At 40.3% G+C, this 20,406-nt stretch overlaps 1 protein-coding gene across 1 annotated transcript in view; it reads right to left on the bottom strand.

Moving 5' to 3' along the window:
• Positions 1 to 20,406, bottom strand: part of ZDHHC17 (zinc finger DHHC-type palmitoyltransferase 17) — a 64,625-nt gene that overhangs the window by 19,637 nt on the left and 24,582 nt on the right. The window contains exons 4-9 of the mRNA XM_063446981.1: positions 17,880 to 17,957; positions 15,733 to 15,877; positions 13,192 to 13,256; positions 11,576 to 11,738; positions 10,698 to 10,823; positions 7,359 to 7,501 (exon numbers count right to left, since the gene is read on the bottom strand). Coding sequence (XP_063303051.1) covers positions 7,359 to 7,501; positions 10,698 to 10,823; positions 11,576 to 11,738; positions 13,192 to 13,256; positions 15,733 to 15,877; positions 17,880 to 17,957 — 720 coding nt within the window. The remainder of the gene's footprint in view (positions 1 to 7,358; positions 7,502 to 10,697; positions 10,824 to 11,575; positions 11,739 to 13,191; positions 13,257 to 15,732; positions 15,878 to 17,879; positions 17,958 to 20,406) is intronic.

Raw genomic sequence — 20,406 nt, forward strand, 5'->3', positions numbered from 1 at the left:
ATATTAACTATGTTTAGAGAACAGCACAGTTAAGATATGTAAAAGCTCATCTGAACTGGCGTTACGGTCTCCTTTGCACAGAAATATATTACAATATTATCCAGCATGCAACAGACACGGAAAAGGTTTTTCTAGAGACAAATGTTCTCACAAATTAGACAATAATAAATAATTGAAACACACAAACAAAAAATTTGAAAAAAGATAAACTTGGTGCTACTCTGTCTTTATTATAACACTGAACATGTAGTTGGAGGTAAAAAGCAAATATCCATTGCATTTGTCAAACTCCTTTAAGGTGTTCACAAATTGCCATACAATTTAATGCTGGCCACTTATTCTATGTTTTACATCATGAATCATGTGACTTGTTAGCAATCAATAATCAAAGGATGGACATGGCAACATGGGATGTTTTGCTGGTTATGGCTACGACAGCGGGATTTAGACAGGGAAGAAAAATCGAAGTGGAACTCTGCTAACAAGATAAATTGCATAGCATGCAGACTTGTTCGATTAAGATCCTTATGTCAATTGCATATCAGATTGAAGTCATTAGTGAGTTGCATATTTTCTTGTTCAGAAAAGAGCACGGTGTCACAGATCATTCATACCAAGTAAATTAATCAATTGAAAAACTGGCAAAGAACTTTACATATTGAGAATTCAGGAAAGCATCAAATCACTTGGAGGGACAGTCTTGTATGCATTTTGATATTTGATTGCTTAGCCTAAATGATTAGCTGTGTGTTTTAGTTTTGCTGCTTACTGGATCTTAAAATCTGCTCCTTTGTCACACATTGCCCATAATAAAATAATTCCAATTACATTCTTCTTGCTGCTCACAGTACAGCAACACACCATGTCAGGACTTAGGTAGTTACAGCACCATGTCAGAACATGGTAGTTACAGCACTGATAGTGACTAGAGGTGAAAGCACCATTTTAACAAAACATACACAACAGCCCTCTGTATCCACTGTCTCAGTCTGTCACGTTCTATACTAATTTGGCGTTAAATGGGTAAACCAGGTACATGCTAAATAAAATTGTAATTATCGTAGAAATAGTCTTCTCTATCAGACAAGAATCTAAAGCCCTATCAATTCTGCCCATATTACAAGTGAATAGCAAACTAAATGAATATTTAGTAGGGCAGATGTGTGTATTCCATGCCATCTTGAACTCTCTTGCAGTCCAAGACTTCTCCATTGGAAGTCTATTCCGTGGACCACCCATCATTTCTATAATGAAGAGCTGAAGCACATTGCCCATTAACCTGTTACACTCCAACTTGATAACACAACCCCTTTGATCAGTTGTTGCTGCTTCCATGAACAATGCCTTAACTTCAGCCTTAAAGGGACACTATAGTCACCTGAACAACTTCAGCTTAATGAGGTTGTTCAGGTGAGTGCTACAGCTACCCGGAGCCTTTTTCTTGTAAGCACTGTATTTTCTGAGAAAATGCAGTGTTTACATTGGAAGCTTGGAACACCTCTTGTTGCAGTCAATCAGACGGCCACCAGAGGGACTTCCGAGTTCAGAGGCCCTAAAAAGGCCTCTCGTCCGATGCATTCTGGGTGAATGCATCAGACGGGCTATCAGCACACAAAGCACTGTGAACGCGCTTTGTGTGCTGATAGCCTGTCAGCACTGCTGTGGGCGTGGCTTCAGCTGACAGCTTCAGCTTCAGCTGACAGCTGAAGCCCGAACCCACAGGGACGCTTACTGTCCACAATAGTGGTTGAAGGGGGGAGGGAGACCTACTCTCCTTCCCCCCCCCCCGGCCCCCACCCCTGTGCGGCGGGTGGGGGCCCTAAAATTATCAATAAGGGGGGGGGACCTATTGTCCCCCCCCGGCCCCCACCCCTGAGCGGTGGGTGGGGGCCCTAAAATTATCGATAAGGGGGGGGACCTACTGTCCCCCTCCCCGGCCCCCACCCCTGTGCGGCGGGTGGGGGCCCTAAAATTATCAATAAGGGGGGGACCTACTGTCCCCCCCAGCCCCCACCCCTGTGCGGCGGGTGGGGGCCCTAAAATTATCAATAAGGGGGGGACCTATTGTCCCCCCCCGGCCCCCACCCCTGAGCGGCGGGTGGGGGCCCTAAAATTATCAATAAGGGGGGACCTACTGTCCCCCCCAGCCCCCACCCCTGAGCGGTGGGTGGGGGCCCTAAATACAAAGGGGGGGGGACCCTAGTTAACCCCCTCCCCCCCCCCCCCAAAAAAAAAAAATTATCTCCCTACCTACCCCCCTCACCCTAAAAATAATGAGGGGGGGAACATTAACTAAAAACCTGTAAAAAAAAAAAAAAAAAAAAAGAGATAAAAAAAACTTACCATTCGATGTTTTCTTTCTTCTAAAATCTTCTTTCTTCAGCCCAAAAAAGGCCAAATAAAAATCCATAATAACCGACGCAATTAAAAAAAAAAAAAAAAAAAAAACGAGCGCAAAAAAAATAATCCATCTTCACCCATGGAGGGCTCCGCGCAGACTGAGCTCCGCAGGGTGGGGAAGGCTTATAAAGCCTTGCCCCGCCCTGCAATTAGGCTAAGAACACTCTGATTGGTGGGTTTAAACCAATCAGAGTGCTCTTTGTCATTTTACAAGCGTGGGAAAGTTCTTTGGAATTTTCCCACGCTTGTAAAATGACACAGAGCACTGTGATTGGATGGATTTCAAGCCATCCAATCACAGTGCTCTGTGTCATTTTACAAGCGTGGGAAAATTCCAAAGAACTTTCCCACGCTTGTAAAATGACACAGAGCACTGTGATTGGATGGCTTGAAATCCATCCAATCACAGTGCTCTGTGTCATTTTACAAGCGTGGGAAAATTCCAAAGAGGGTGGGGGCCGGGGGGGGACAGTAGGTCCCCCCCTTATTGATAATTTTAGGGCCCCCACCCGCCGCACAGGGGTGGGGGCCGGGGGGGGACAGTAGGTCCCCCCCTTATTGATAATTTTAGGGCCCCCACCCGCCGCTCAGGGGTGGGGGCCGGGGGGGGCAGTAGGTCCCCCCCCTCATTGATAATTTTAGGGCCCCCACCCGCCGCACAGGGGTGGGGGCCGGGGGAGGACAGTAGGTCCCCCCCCTTATTGATAATTTTAGAAAGCGAGCTGAGCTGTCAGTCAGACAGCTCAGCTCGCGAACGCGCATTCCGCGCACATGCGCGGTAAAGCGCTCAGGTTCTTCATAGGGCGGCATTCAATGCCGCTCTATGAAGAACGCGATTGGTGCAGCGCGAAGCCGTCCCATTGGGCCCCGCGATTTCGTCATTTTGACGAAAAAGGAGGCGCGGCCTAGCGGGGAGCTCGGCGCTGGAACGGAGGTAAGTTTTTAATATAAAAACACCGAATTTTTTTTTTTAATGAATGAAAGTACATATAAAAGCAAGAAGGAAGGCGGGGGGACCTGTCTTTCTTGCTTTTATATGGTGACTATAGAGTCCCTTTAACTTATTAATTCCCTTATAGAAACACCCCTAAACATCATAAACACTATAGTTCCTTGAATATGCTTGAAAGTTTCTATCATATGATATCATATCCACTCCATCTACTCTCCTCTTTATGTCATGAAATATCTTTGTAAGTTTTTTTTTTTTAAACCATTCTTTTAGAACCCTCCTTTGCACAGTTTCTAGCTTGTTTATATTCTTGCGCAGAAATGATTTCCACATAATATTCCAGACGAGGTTTTAGGATCTGGTTAGCTAACAACAATCATGTTATTCCTGCCACTAAAGGCTTGCTTCAAAACTGCATTGATGACTGACTACATTTCTAATCATCTGACATAATGGCCAAATGCTGTTCATTTTTTGTTGCCATCAGTTATTTACTGTGGTTTTTGTTGTTGTTAGTTTTTCTCCATAATCCCACCTTTTTCTGTCCGCGACTACTAAACGGGTGTGTTTGACTTTTTGTGCATAAAGTAATGATGTGTAACATAGAAAAACAGTACTTCCTAATTAGGCAAACTAACTGGGAGTACCAAAGAAAAGGGGTTAGTGGGGTGGCAAAGGGGCATAACCCTGCATTAAGCACAAAAGGAGAATAAAAAAGTGAAGGATTGATCACCCCGTGGCAAAACGGGCTGGTCACCTTCAAGCCACCCCAGAACAACGTCTCAAAAATAATAAAAAACTTTATTGGAAAAAACCTGATTAAAAACCAAAAGGAAAACACCTGTAGATAGGTGAATAAATTGAGCTTAATGGATGCAGAAGTATAGCTAAATTGCACATGTATAAAGTGTAGCAAACTCTTAAGTAGTAGAGTAGTAAATAGTGATACATGCAACAATAAAAGCCATAAATCCTGCAACAAAGCCTACAGGATTACAATAGTAATGGAAATTGAAAGGATAGAGAAGGGAATAAAGAGAGGAGGGAAACAATAAAGGAAAGAGACCTAGTAGGTAATCTGAGTAAATAGTAAACTAGGTCTAATTACACATAGCCCAATAAACAGCTCAACCACCCTCATACAGAATTTCCAGAGCCAAAAAAAAAACAGCTCAAGTAACATAAACCACACTGTAGGAAAAGAGATCTACTAAATACATGAGCAGCCAAACGCGCGTTTCGGCGGGTTAACCGCCTTTCTCAAGGGCAAAAAATAAAGAAAATTAAAGTAAACCAAAAGAGACATTCCCCGCTCAATCCATTTAAATGCTTAATCATACCTCCCACCCCGTGTGATTGGTCAGCACCCGTCCATACAGAGAGTCCGTCTCAAACAGGGGTGGGCAGAGATGACAGCGCATGTCACAAGACGCGGCGCATGCGCATATAGAGAGCCCCGTGGTGCGCATATCCGCCAACGCGTAATTAGTGCGCATGTCCGCACGCCAGCAGACGCGCATGCGCAGGGACTTAGTGTATAAGTTAATTAAATACCGTGCAAAAAGACAGCGCATGTCACGAAACACGGCGCATGCGCATACAATAAACCCCGTGGTACGTATGTCCAACAGGGTGTTAATTAGTGCGCATGTCCACACGCCGGCAGGACGCGCATGCGCGGGGACTTAGTACGTAAATTGAGTACTGTACCGATTCATCTTATTCTAATTGTGGAGAAGAGTGCCACTTTGTAATTACTCAGTGTATGGACAGATATGGTTGCATTTATATGGTTACCTTCACATTACTCAATGTGTGGACAGTTATGGTTACATTCAAATGGCTAGATAGACTGCCATATAAGGGGAAAGAAGGTTATTGTATGACACAAAAGGAAGAGGGGGTTATAAAAAAGTCCTAATAAATAAATACAAAAATCAACATTGGTATTAAGTTCCAATCATATTTTCCAGTTGACCACACACATATGCTATATAGAGACTAAAGAGTGGTAAAAAGTAAGTAAAATAAATAATAAATCCTTCCAAAGAGGGCTGGATATAGAGATATTAAAGCAGAAAGGCTAATGCCAAAAATAATAATATATATATAATTTATATATATTACTTACTTGGTGTAAGAACCAAACGGGGCAAAAGAAAAACCCTCATTAATGATGTGTAACAGTACCAACAGTAAGCACATCAAAAGGTTTCTGGTGGGGGTGGTATAGTTCAGCAAACAGCTTTCATACAGAGAATGGTAAGTAAGTGAACTAGAAGTACCAGAAATCCATGCTCAGAGTTATTGTGGCACGCTTACTGGCTGATCACTTGCTGTTCTAGAAGTACTAATTATAGCTTTGTCAAGCCTGGGAATTTACTGCAAGTGCAGCAATATCAGTTCTAGGAATCTTGTCAATCATGCTTTAAACTTTGGATTGGTTGCTTTTGCATGTTTTTGAAATGCAATATCTATTTAATGTGCACCTGGAGAACCATCTATTTATTGGGACATGACTTCCCACTGCTTCATACACTTCCCCAATCAGACTGGCTATAACACACTCCCATACTGCTGTGGGACCCACTGGCTAGGATTAAATACCTTGTGTGATATTTGGGGGTTTGTTAGATCAACAAGAAACTTACTAATGTGTCCAAGTTACTAAAGAGTTTTTGGTTTTCTTTTAAGCCTAAACCACCACTGAACATCTCTAAAACACAGACACAGTGCTTATGGGTTAACAAATCGAACATGGAATTCCTATGCTATAAAATTCATCTTCTCGCAATATAACCAACACAATCTTCATGAGTATCTAAATATTGAGTACCTGGCATAATATGCAGTAATGAGCACAATTCCAATTTATCTGGAACAAGTACTCATCCTATTAACCTTTAATGATAATTCTGTATTTCCAATTAACGAGAGTACACTTATCAATGTACAAGGGTGCTCTGGCAGACAAAGGGTTAAAGTGCCAAAATGTTCTATGTTTGGACTCAATCTTCTATCATAATGAAAACTGATCACAGCACCAACTCAAACAAGCACTTGATGAGGCACAAGTGAAGATCGGAGTCAGACGGCAAGTCATTCACCATTTGACATTCTTTCTGCCTTCTCATTGTTTGAAATGGTGTGTGTGGAACCACAAAGAGACTGTTCTTTAAAAGTTGCACATGTTTACAATAGCGAATAATCTCCAGGCTCAAGCAGTCTGGTTTTTCCAGGATGTAATACATAAATGACACACTTTTCACTCAATGCATTACAGCTGAGCAGCTGTGCAGAGTACAAACATTAGCCGGAGCATTAAAGAATTTGGAGAACGATGAGAAGTGGCTAAATGATGTGGATGGTAATGATCACCTCATGTGAACTCTGTGTTCAGCAGACACAGATGGTACAGTACATTATTGTTTAAACACAGGGCATTACAATGAGAATCTCCCGTGCGGCCACCATCGCATATGGTAAATTATTAAGCTGTTCTCTGTGAGAATCTCATACTCATTTTTGTACTTCCTTACATATTCTTTAATGTCAGCATCATTTTTAATTTAACCCTTGAAGTGAACCTTTCCGTAACAAAATGTGTGGATGACAAGATCCCCTACAGGTAGCTATACCTAATGCCTACACTTGGTGCGGGGGAAATGTGCCATATGATCCAATGCAGTTAACCCCTTAAGGACACATGACATGTGTGACATGTCATGATTCCCTTTTTTCCAGAAGTTTGGTCCTTAAGGGGTTAAACTCTAAGCAACTTTTAGCTATCATATTCTAATCGTCTATGTCTAACTCACCGCAGAAAAGACTAGAGAGGTTAAAAAGCCTGAATAGTGAAATCATTTTTCACCTATATACCTGCGAGCAATGTGGCTAGCACAAAACTGTTCAGGTAAAAATATCTATTCAAATGACAGAAACCTAGCTTATGAAAGGGCATGCCTTCTAATAATAAACGATTTCATGAAAATTAAAATCCACTTACTTTGACAGAAACTGTACCACTGCCCAAACACCACCGTACATGAGGCCTTTGATCAGCCAGGAGTCTATGTCAAGGTCAGCAATAAAACCAACCAGCCAAATCACCAGAAATGGTGTTCCCAGCATGACCTTCTGACGAAACTCCTGCAACAGTAAATACAAGGCTTGTGATCTTCTTGTATATAAAATACTTTTCATTCAATTCAATCATTGCAACACAGCACATGACGTGTGACAAACTTACTTTATAGAATCAATAATCAACAACAGCTAATAAAATGAACATCTGAACATGTAATTCAAAGTCACAAACCCATCATAAGACACACGCTGTGCTACTGATCTTTTCAGGTTTCTAGGAAAAGCCGAGTAAAAAAAAGCCTAACATTATTAAGCTTTGTGGGGCGTGCTGTGTCTAGTAAGATGTAGCAAATAACCATGTGATGTAAGCAATGCACATACAATTCCATAAAAAAAAAAAAAAAGTATGAAATGGAAACATCACATGTCAACTAAGGTCGGCAACACAACTTTCAAAGTTCTGTTCGGTTAATTATTAAAAAATAAATTTAAAAAAATAAAAATTATGTAGGCTTTAACCTATTAAACCAGAGCAAAATCACAATGACTACTTTTCAAAGTAAAAACTCAATTTAACCCTTGTAATCATGTAAAAAATTATCTAAATAGACAGTCACTGCAGTGCTATCAAAAAGAATAATTGTGCCAAGACTCAAATCGAATTTGTCATAAGAATGCACGCATGCACATTAACGAGAACACATCCACACACACTCACTCAAGTACCACATAAGTACAAGAAAACCATTAATTCTTAGAAAAGTGGATTCAACAAACAGTCAGAACACAGTGTTTAGGGATTTTGATCCATGTGGATTTGATAGCATGGCATAAGTCCGGTCAATCTTTGAATAATCCTATGAGACGTCTGGATCCTCCAGAGAACCAAATATATGTGGTGCCATTCTTTGAAGGACTTTTGTAACAGTTTTTCATATCCAATAACACAACAATGTTGAGCAGCATCTATCCTAGTAAGCGTCTCTGTTGTAATGGTAGGTACTTCCAAGGTAGAAATACACAGGGGCGTACCATGGGGTTGGCAATTGAGCTTTGATTTTTGTGACCCCGGCAACCTCAGGCAGCCTGCGGCTCCATCAAGGAACCGCACGCTCAGTGCACAAGGGGAACTGCCTCCACCTCACAGTCTGCATAGGAGTGCCGGGTGTCACATGACATGGGGGAGATATGGATGAAAGGGGGAGGTTGGCAAGGGGGGAGAGATATGAATGAAAGGGGAGAGAGATATGGATGAAAGGGGGAGGTTGGCAAGGTGGAGAGATATGGATGAGAGAGATGAGGTTGGCAAGGGGGGAGAGATATGGATGAAAGGGTGGAGGTTGGCAAGGGGGGAGAGATATGGATAAAAGGGTGGATGTTGGCATGGGGGGGGAGATATGGATGAAAGGGGGGAGGTTGGCAAGAGGAAGAGATGTGGATTGAATGGGGGAGAGAAATATATATGGAAGGGGGAGGGAGACATGGATGGAAGAGACGCTGAAGGAGGGGGAATATGGATCGAATGAAGACATAAGGGAGAGAGACATGGATGGAAGGGAGATAAAAATGGGGGAGATATGGATAGAAGATGAGATAGATGGAAGGGGGGGAGAGACATGGAAGAGAGGAGAACTGAGAACGGGAGGGGGGTAGAAGAGACATGGATGGAATAGGGGTAGAAGTGAGCGGAGAGTGCAGTCACATCTTACCTAGCCTGGAGAATGCAGAGGGACAAGGGAGGGAGCGAGCGAAGTGGAAAATGCGGCTACACCTAAGGTTTGACACCTTACCTACCTGGCTGAGACTGCAGTTGGCATATGGACTGAGGGAGCGCGTGCAGTGGACATTCCAGACAGTGGCATTACTACTAAGACAATAAGTAACGAAGTATGTACCCAGGATTACATATTGTGAGAATGAAACACGTAATTATAGTTTGTGTTGCTCTAGGATTCACCAACTTTTATACAGGTCACAGATGACCAGTTTACATGATGCTATCTACTCATCAATGGTTATTACGGTCATTCAAAGACAAACACAGTAATTCCCACCATACACAGCCAGCCCAAAACCTTCATAAACAAAAGCAGTCCCCATCACACATTGACAGCACAAAATGATTGCACACATTCTCATCACACACAGCCAGCCCAATGCTAACACACAGTTTCCATCATATGTACACAGCTCAATAACATCACATACAAACTATTCCTTTTAAACACAGACAATATAATACATCACATGCAGTCCCCATTACAGTCAACTATATCACACACAAACTGTAGCTATTACACTGAGACAGCCCAACACGCAGTCCCCGTTACACCTTGACACCCCAATACATCACATGACACCAGTAAAGACTTCTGTTTGTAATAGGGTGTAGGGCTGGACTACCCTGGGGTCGCTGTGGGATGTGACCTTTAAGAATTTGGCAGTGGTGGGATGCAGATGTGGCCATAAGAGTGTGTGAGAATACTCTCACGGCCAATGTGATGTCGCTGGAAATCTCATATCCGGCATATTTTTCTTTCTGCATGGTACATGCAGGAGACTGTTTGAAGTCCTCGGGCAAGTCCTATAAGTGCAATCTAAATGCCAGGGTAAGTCCTGGAGCAAGTTCTGTGACTGCAATCTCAGTGTTGGGTAAGTTATGGGTGCTCGGGAAAGTCCTGTGAGTGCAATCTCTTTGCTGATGTAAGTCCTGGGGCAAGTACTGTGAATTGGTATAAAACTTTTTCAGGGGCTGTTTTTTTATCTCCAGTCTGGCACTGATATGGTGTGATGTCCCAGTGTTATGCTTGTAAAAAGGTGTGTTTTATCAATGTTGTGCTTGCAATAATGTGTTATGGCCTGTGTTGTGCTTGTCATAAGGTGTGATGTGCCTCTACTATGCTTGCAATATGGTGACAAGCATTTCTCTGCCACATCCTCACACAAGTCTAAATAAGTGTGTGTAAATATATATATTTTCGATTTGAGGTTGGGAAAGCAGTGTATATGGAGCTGTGCTATTTCATGTGTATCTCCTTGCAGTGATTTCATATAGTGTCGAGGGCTTTGAGTGACTGCAGGAAACCTCAGGAACTTTCAATTCCTTTCTTTATGGGACAGGGGGGACGATACAGCTCCTTGCCAAAGGCGCTGGAGACCCTAGGTACGCCTCTGGAAACACACACACATACATGCATGCACACATTAAATTACTCACAAATATATAAGCACACTTCACTTGCTCTAGAATGCATTATACCTTATCTGCCTTTAGTTTTTTGATGAATGAGGGATTGTCATATCCTTTGGCTTGTCTTGCCTCTTGCAAATGGTTGATCATCCAAACATTTTTTCTTTGCTTTGCTAGATCGAGTGGTGATTCTCCCTTAAAGAACACAGAGACAAACAGTACAAAGAAATCTATGAACGTTTTTTTCTCAGCATCACTGCACACATTCATAAACAATATTTTTTACAAACAAGGTAACAATGTTCACAACAGTAAGTGTCTCCTACAGACATACCTTGCACTAAGCCATTAAACAAATTCAAACTGAAATGTAGTTTGCACCGAAGCTGCTTAAATACAGCTAAATACATTTAAAAAAAGAGGCAGCTCTTTTTGCGCAATAGATGCCTAGGGTATAGTTATGAACTCGCATCAAGACCTGTGGAAGATTCTACTGATATCTCATCTTCCGTGTTCTTGCAATGACTGCACTCATACGTTAAAGTGCACGGGTTACACAGCTCCTCTCTGTCTCTTTTACAAACATTTAAAGAACGAGGATAGTGGCTTGCAGAAGTCATTTGAGGATGGGTGGTTATGGGGTTAGAGAATGCAACTCTTCCGTCAAACACAGAGTGGTAGGTTTATAATTTTAAATAGCCCATACGTTTAGACCTCATTTTAAAAATGGATACCGTCATAAAAAAAAATTACAAAAAAAAAAAAATCACATAAATAAAGCCTTTTTTTTTTTTTTTACTAAGAATTTTGCTACAACAAAGAGGAAAGTGACAGATAAAAGCTAGTAATAGTAATAATAATAATAATAATAATAATAATAAACTACTAATGGACACTAGTACTGAGGGCACAAGTACTCCAAAATGAGTTATTTAAAATCCCCTTACCTTTATATTTTGGGCATCAACGTTAGCGCCTGCATCCAGTAGCAAGCTGATGACAGTAGTGTTTCCTGCTAGCACGGCCCAGTGCAGTGCAGTGTTCTTGTGGTACTTATCCCCAAGGTTAATAGATACATTAAAGGTAAGGAGCAGCCTGGTGGGATCCACACTGTAAATACAAGCATGAGTTACTAGCAGAGACAAGAACACCAAACAAACCATGGGCCAACACGAGCACTCTGGCTGGTCTGTCGACACGCAGACCATAGCAAATTGTAATGCACTGTGTGTTCCTTCACCTTTCTATCATGGCCAGCATTACATTTTTCAGCAATTTGAGCTTCAGTAGCAAGTCTTGCCATTTTGGAGATGCTCCGATCCAGTTGTCTAGCCATCACTATTTGACCCTTGTCAACAGGGCTGCCATCAGACATTTGGGGGCCATTGACACAGCTTAAAATCTGAGCCCCCAGGGCCCACCCCCGACTCCGCTCACAGGGATGCTGTGTGTGTTTCTTTACAAGTAGTGTGTATAGAATGAATGCAGAGTGTGTGTTTGTGTAGTGGATGTAGTGTGTGTGTGTGTGTGTGTGTGTAGTGGATGCATGGTGTGTGTAGTGGAGGTAGTGTGTGTAGAATGAATGCACAGTGTGTTTCTGTAGTTGAGGTAGTATGTATAGTGAATGCAGTGTGTGTGTAGTGGATGCAGTGTGTGTGTGTGTGTGTAGTGGATGCAGTGTGTGTGTGTGTAGTGGATGCAGTGTGTAAAGTGAATGCAGGGTGCGTGTGTTTGTGGAGTAGAGGTAGTGTGTGTAAAGTGAATATGTTGTGTGTTTGTGTAGTAAAGGTAGTGTGTATAGTGACTGTATAGTGTGTGTTTGTGTAGGGATGTAGTGTGTGCAGTTAATGTGGGAGGAGGGAGAGCATTTAAAAAAAACCATTTTATTTTACCCCTCCCTCCTTCTTACCTGTGAGGTCAGGAAAAGGAGAGATCACATCCAGAAGTGCTGTTCACAGCAGTGGGGGCCCGCAGCACACTCCATCTTCTCTTCCCAGCAGCTCCTCTGTCTCTAACTCTCGCGAGAGAAGCATGCTGTGCTGTGCGGAGCGTTGCCATGGTAACCCGGGGCAAAGCTCTTAAGGCCGCCGTGATCATGAGAGTTAGATACAAAGGAGCTGCTGGGAAGGGAAGATGGAGTGTGCTGCGGGCCCCCATTGCTATGACAAGTTAGCTGGGGGCCCACAGGGCACAGGTGCACATATATATATAGAGAAAAACGCTATAAACACAGAACAAAATGATAAACGCAAAACACTTTTGTTTTTACCCCCATTTTTCATGAACTGAACTCAAAGATCTAAGACTTTTTCTATGTACACAAAGGCCTATTTCTCTCAAAAATTGTTCACAAATCTGTGTTAGTGAGCACGTCTCCTTTGCTGAGATAATCCATCCACCTCACAGGTGTGGCATATCAAGATGCTGATTAGACAGCATGATTATTGCACAGGTGTGCCTTAGGCTGGCCACAATAAATGTGTGCTATTGTAACAATATAATCAATGTTATTCACCTTAACTGTCCTGCTATATTTAGAGAGGATCTTTTGTATTTATATTACCTGTGCGTTCTGTAAGCTGCCCACATTAATGGGGTCATTCCATTTTGATCCATCATATCTACATCCTGTAAGAGAAATGTTAAGTGGGTTATCTCCTCCCTGCACAATAATAAAGTAGCATTGATAAAAATAAACAGTCTATGTAATATTTTACAGACAGGTACAAAGTCAATTTGTTTTCCTGCATTAGAATAACTGTGTGAAGCTCACATTGCCGCAATACAAATATAAGATCACCCCCATCACAATTCCCTCTGTAAGCAGAAGTGCTACATGTCATGTAACAGGTTTTGGAAAGGTACAATTAACACCATTTCATAATATTGGAGTTAGTCAGTCTGTGAACTATGGCCTCAATTTAAAATTGTTGGATAGGCTTCTCAAATGCTAATATTTTTTAATAAGCTTTTAAAATTGTTTAATATTCTGAAAAAAATATTTTATACTATTTTGATATATTTATATATTTTATCTAAATGTAAAAAAAATATATATTTTAAAGTTTATCCAATAACATTAAATAATTTGAAAAATGTATCCAATGATATTATATATAATGTTTTTTTTTTTTTTGAGGGGGGTGGGGGTGGTCACAGATAATTTGTAATTTTTAAGTTACAATTCTTTATTTCACTATTGGAATTTTGGATAAGTTTTTGTGTACAATCCTGTTGATGGAATATTGAATAGCCAATATAGAAGTTGTGGGATTCATCATTACTTAGCTCTAGAGTGTGAGCAGTGGCTGGTGAGAGGATTCAAATAATCCCAGACAAATATCAGTTCTTTAAAGAAATGTAAAATGATTCCACCCAGCTGTTTGATGGAGCAGTCTCATGCTCCTTCTACTCTAGTGTACCAGGAATATACTCTCTTACTGCACCGGAATGTATATTATCATGGCATAACATTGTGGTCTGTATTTTGTGTATTCACGCAATTTCAGTGCTTACTAAATTGAATTAAAACTACAGTTGCAAAAAAAATACATATTTCCTATAAATCACAACCTTATAAAATGAGACATACAAAACAATTCTACTTAGCATTTGAAAAAAATGTATTCTCGTATATAATTGGCTAATATATTCAACAAAGAGAAGAAGAGCTGATTGTGCTCAGCTTCTGGCTAAAAAAATAAAATAAAAAGAACAAAAATGTACAAATGTTGAAATCAGTTTTTAGAGTAATCTGTTGCCCCAGGAGAAGAATACAAAATGATAATTGCAGCTACAGCTCAATGACGCCATCTGCTGACATAACATGGTAACAGGGAGACACATATTGCCATATCCGGCTGCACATCTTTACACAGGTTTAGATCTGGAAATACAGCATTTCCAGCCTTCTAGAACCATAATCACTACAAACGTCTGTAATGGTTATGCTGCGTATAGAGTGCTTTAATGCATATGCTTGTTATTCTATAGATATTCCGTACGAGTTAGGATTAATAGGTATATAGGTTGTTCATGGTCTAATGTTGGAGGAACCCAATACATAGTTCAGTACAATGTGCTTTAGAGAAACTGCAAGGTATACATTGCAGTGCTAAGACAGCCTCTAGTGGCTGTCTACTTTTTAACCCTTTATTGGCCGGGGGGGGGGGGGGGGAGAGAGGGAATCTACAGTGTTATGAATACAGGTTTGTATTCCTAGCACTATAGTATCCCTTAAGAGACACAAATCCCAGTAGGAGGGAGAACATGGTAAACTGCAACATTCAAAGTGATCCTTGCAAGCTATTGCCACTCTAGACTCCAGATACATTTTTTTAGATCAGAATATATACGGTCCATTATGATAAAATATCTGCATTGATAAGTTGTGAGCACGTTCAGCATTCAGAAATAGCTATGAGGCTCAATTAACACTTAAAGGGACTCTCCAGTGCCAGGAAAACATATTTGTTTTCCTGGCACTGAAGGACCCCTCCCCCTCCCCCCCATCTCATGTTGCTGAAGGGGTTAAAACCCCTTCAGTGACTCACCTGAATTCAGCGCCGATGTCCCTCAGCGGCAGGTCAGGCTCCGCTCACGCTCCTCCCCCATCAATGTCAGCCGTCGGGGGAGACCTAATGCTTTCCAATGGGGATTCCTACAGGGATTCAGGCGACGCTGGAGGTCCTCGTGCATAGCGTGAGGCCGTCCAGCATTCGTGTTCTGAGAACACAGATTTCCCTCTAGTGACTGATAGACAGCCACTAGAGGAGGACTTAACCCTGCAAGGTAATTATTGCATTTTATAAAAACTGCAATAATTACACTTGCAGGGTTATGGGTTGTGGGAGTTGGCACCCAAACCACTTCAATGGGCAGAAGTGGTCTGGGTGCCTGGAGTGTCCCTTTAAGAACAGATGAGAAGTCAAATGACTGACCCACCTGTCCATATAAAGAAAATCCTGGGATGTAATCAGCAAGTAGCTACAGATGCCAAGGGATAAATATAATTTGTCTGATTCACAGGGTTTCCAACAAATAATGTGCTCATACATCTGTTTTCATTTAAAAATGATAAGTATTACTGAAAATTGATCCATACCTGTCCCTTTGCTATGAGATATGCAACAATAGACGTGTGTCCAAACTGAGCAGCAAGGTGAATACAACTACAGCCTTCTCCATCAATGAGCGAAGGGTCAGCACCATATTTCATGAGTTGAACAACCATGGACAGATGTCCCTGTCTAATGACAGCAGTGGGGATAGAGAGAGAGAATTGCATCATTAGAGATTTAATAACAGGACAGTAACTGGACTGCAATAAACACACAACAAAGACCATTGCTTTGATTCAACTGATACGTTTTTTCCGCACTTTCTTGACTTATTTAAATGTGTGTGATATAGACAGACAGGTGAGTGGCCATGGGCAGTAAAAAATCACCCCTGGTGAGTGTGTCATGGACCTTCAAGAATTGCAGTGGAGAGTAACCTTTAAGACATGACTAGTAGTGTAGGACTTTACATTTTAAGAGGGGGTGGTGTCTGTGTGTATATGTAACGCAAATTACATATATTCGCACACACAAATGAAACGCAAATCAAACTTTTTTATAATTGGCTATAACTTAAAATTATCAAACCAAAATAAGATTTTCCTTCTGACAGAAATATGTCTCGTATTGTAAGGCTGCCTTTATTGTAGGTTACTAATCCAATTAAGCAGAGACAAAGGAACTGTATGACTCTAAATATACTGTTTGTATTTTTAGATGATACAGTTGCTTTGACATATGATGCACCAATGTTTCTTTAAATAAAACAGGTGCACAGGATTCTGTGTGCAGGTGTGCACACCCACACAAAACTACCATGTAAACTTTATTTAAAGTGATATTTATTTAAAATTTAAGGTGTGATGTGAACAAGGGACAAAGTACATTGGGGTGCCTGTGGATCTGTGCATGGCATTTTGTCCAAGTAAGGGCTGTTGTTGGGCAGCAGTGGGAGTCAGGCAGTCCTGCAAAAGCCAATACATGGCTACCACCAGCCCCGCGATCACTGGGACAGTGAATCACATTAAATGGATGGCTTTACTGATAACACAGTTGGTTTTAATACACCGTCTCTCTCTCCACTGGCACTTTGCTGGAGTAGAAGAGAGACAGAAGACATTGTATGTTCAATAGTCTGTCAATTATCCTTAAATTGTATTAAAATTATATATATATATATATATATATATATATATACACACACACACACACACACACACACTATATATATATTTATACACACCAGATGAGAAAGAAGGAAATGATGGTTGAAAAAGCAAAACTTACAATTATTTGTGTACTTTACATGACACAAAACAAAAACAAAAAATGTAAAAATAAAATGTCCTTTATAGTACAGGTTTAAACTGGGAGTGTAAACAGATTGTATGAGTTATAGCATATTTGACCACTTTCATAGGTTAAGGCAGGCTTCCCCAAACTTCGGCCCTCCTGATGTTGCTGAACTACAACACCCATGAGTCTCAGCCTATTTATTTCATTTATAGAATCATGGGAGTTGTAGTTCAGCAACATCTGGGAGGCCGGAGTTTGAGGAAGCATGAGTTAAGGCATCTAAGTATTCCTAATAACTCTATAATCCTAATATTACAGCACAAAGTAAAAATAACAAAAAATAATTATGCAGTTTCTCTATAATCAATGGTTATAACAATTTTCAGATTTATACTTACAGGGTAATTTACCAACGAGAGAATTCAAAGTCAATTTCAAATTATAGGCCACGGTAGCCAACCTGAACCATATCTGAGAATTTTTCCAGTTCGGTTAATTTGACCTTAGATTTGAAATTCAGCTCGAATTCTCACTTTTGTAAATAAAACCCCTGGTGTAAAAATTAAAAACTGGGAAGGTTGATAGAAATTGGATGTACTGTGGTCCAAAGAGAATGGTACAGAATCAGGTTTACTCACTAAACTGCAAACTCTGCATAACAGACCAGGGAATTACAAATTTAGGCCAAAGTTTTAAAAAAGTTTGTTATTTCCATTTAATCTATTTTGTCCAAAAATTTAAAATTGCCCTGTATTGTCAATTCTCCCTAATTCTCAGAGTGACGAGTTACCACCACATTGTGTAGAACAAGGATGGAAAAAAAATAAATAAAATTCACAGGAAAATAAAATTCAGGAAAATGAGTGAATTTAAAATTCAAAGTTTAAAAAGTCACCTTGTTGCCCAATGAAGTGGGGTAGAATTTAAATCGCCTCCAAGCTGATCAACAATAGCGCCTTTCGATATGTAGAACCTGCAAAAAATAAGAAAAATAAACATTAAAGGTATGTGTGTACATAAAACTACATAAAATAGAAACTCACTGGCTGTGACAGGTTTGCAGCTCTCAAAGGATTGTTTAGGAAAACATGTTCACAGTGGAAAGAGAAAAAATGTGTCACTGTGATGGTCAGGCAAATCTAAATACAGTATGTACAGTACGTATGCTTTATATATTAGATCGAGATATTATTCAATGTACCAGCCTACCATTTTCTTCAGTTTAGGAGTTAACCCCCTTCCTTTGTGCAATATCCTTTTCTCCTAATATTTGTATTTCTTTGTTTAAAAACAACTTTTTTTTTTTTAACAAATAAAGATTGCAAAAAACAAAACAAAAACAAAAAAACAACAAAAAAAAAACCAAAGCCAGCCTTTGGGGTACATGACCTGTGGAATTTCAATTATAATGCCCCCTTGTGGGGGATTTTACAATAGGAGTTGTGTGATTTGATCGTGTTTTGATACAGTCATAGAGGGCACTGATACTACATAAATCAACAAAATGACTGTGTGTTAATATGAGACTGAGCTCAATAAATGTACTTTTAGAAGATGCTATTTGAATATTTAAAACTGCGTGACGATTGTGGTTATAGTCAAGGCACTGCTACATATCACCAGAACTTTTCAGTTAAAAGTGCACTGTAGTTATTCACAGACTGGACTCAACTCCATCTTGTCACTGCCCCTTTAACAGGGGCCTTCATTCACTCACTTCACACATAACATGAATGAACATTTAAAAAAAAAAAAATCACAAAAAATAACAACTGTTACTTCACAGGAACTACAATGATTGATTAATTTATTCCACATGAGGGAATATCGTTTCTACATACTCCAGGGCAGCATTTTAACCCCCCCCCCCCCCCCTAAAATAAATACAAAATAAAAGCTTACAGGCCACCCTATTTGGATAGGTCTTGAAGTGTGTTGGCTACTGTTCTGTTATTCATAGTGTTAAAGGGAACATTGTAAAATAAGCACAGTTTATAATATTTATAGAGCTCTAATTTGAAATATTACAGCAGTCTTATTGCACAGATCACTACAGCTTTGTCAGTGTCAATTAGAAGAGTCAGCACAATTTCGTTCATAACTCTTGTAGAGATAGAAAATGTATTTCACAATAAATTTCCCCAACTGGATTACTTCCTCTTTGCGCTATGATGCTCAAATCTTGAAGCTGGCAATGACTTGTTACATGCGTAGTAATAGTTTATTCCACAATACTGAATGTACTACGGTTATATAGAGACATTACCGATTTTTTAAAATAAATACTTTGTATTGTTTTTCATGCTGTTAATACACAGTGTGACCCTTCCTGACTAGGCTTGGTTTCTTTGTTTGTTTTTTTTCCATTCCAATTTTATTTTACACAGAAAATGAGTAGACTCCCTAGAGCGGGCTGTCAGTGTAATTGTTAAATAACGGAGATTTATGGGATGTTAATTGAGTAAGCTCCCAGTGAACTTATGCCCTTGCTAACTCAAGTCATGCCAGTTAACCATCATATTACAGAAAGAAGAGCTTGGGATTACAGAGCGGTATTCATAATGTGATCTTCCTCCGTCATTATTATCCATGACTTATTTTATCTAACAGAAAGGTGTGCAGAATGTCAAAAATAAATACATGTAAATGAATAAAATAGCTAAAACAAAGAATTAGATTCTTCTGTTTATTTTGTACACAATATAACTGTCCAAGTCCTTTTTTTTTTTTGTTAAACTGAAAAAAAAGATTATACATCAAAATGTACACTGATCAGCCACAACAATAAAACCACTGACAGGTGAAGTGAATAACATTGATTATATCATTACAATGGCACCTGCAAGGGGTGGGATATATTAGACAGCAAGTGAACGGTCCGTTCTTGAATTTTGTGTGTTGGAAGCAGGAAAATTGGGAAGTTAAAAGATCGTAGTGATTCTGACAAGTCGTGTGAGGTATTCTCAGTATGCAGTGGTTAGTACCTACCAAAAGTTGTGCAAGAAATGTCAACCGGTGAACCAGCATCAGGGAAGGCTAGTCCGAACAAACAGAAGAGTTACGAAGGTTCAAACTGCATAAAAAACATAATGCTGGCCATGATAGAAAGGTGTCAGAACACACAATGCATAGCAGTTTGCTGCGTATGGAGCTGCGTAACCTCAAACAGGTCAGAGGGCCCATGATGACTCCTGTACACAGCCAAAAGGGCCTTCAGTGAGGATGTGAGCATCAGAAAGGTTGCCTGATCTGACAAATTAAGTTTTCTTTAAGATCAGGTAGATGTCCAGGCGCCTGTGTCGTTTACCAGGAAAGAGATGGCAGCATAATGCACTGTGGAAAGAAGGCTGGCTGGCGGAGGCACACCCCTTCATTGTAATGGTGTTTCCTGATGCAGTGGCCTCTCAGAAATGATAATGCAC

The sequence above is a fragment of the Pelobates fuscus genome, chromosome 3, assembly GCF_036172605.1.
Source record: "Pelobates fuscus isolate aPelFus1 chromosome 3, aPelFus1.pri, whole genome shotgun sequence".
Classification (NCBI taxonomy): domain Eukaryota; kingdom Metazoa; phylum Chordata; class Amphibia; order Anura; family Pelobatidae; genus Pelobates; species Pelobates fuscus.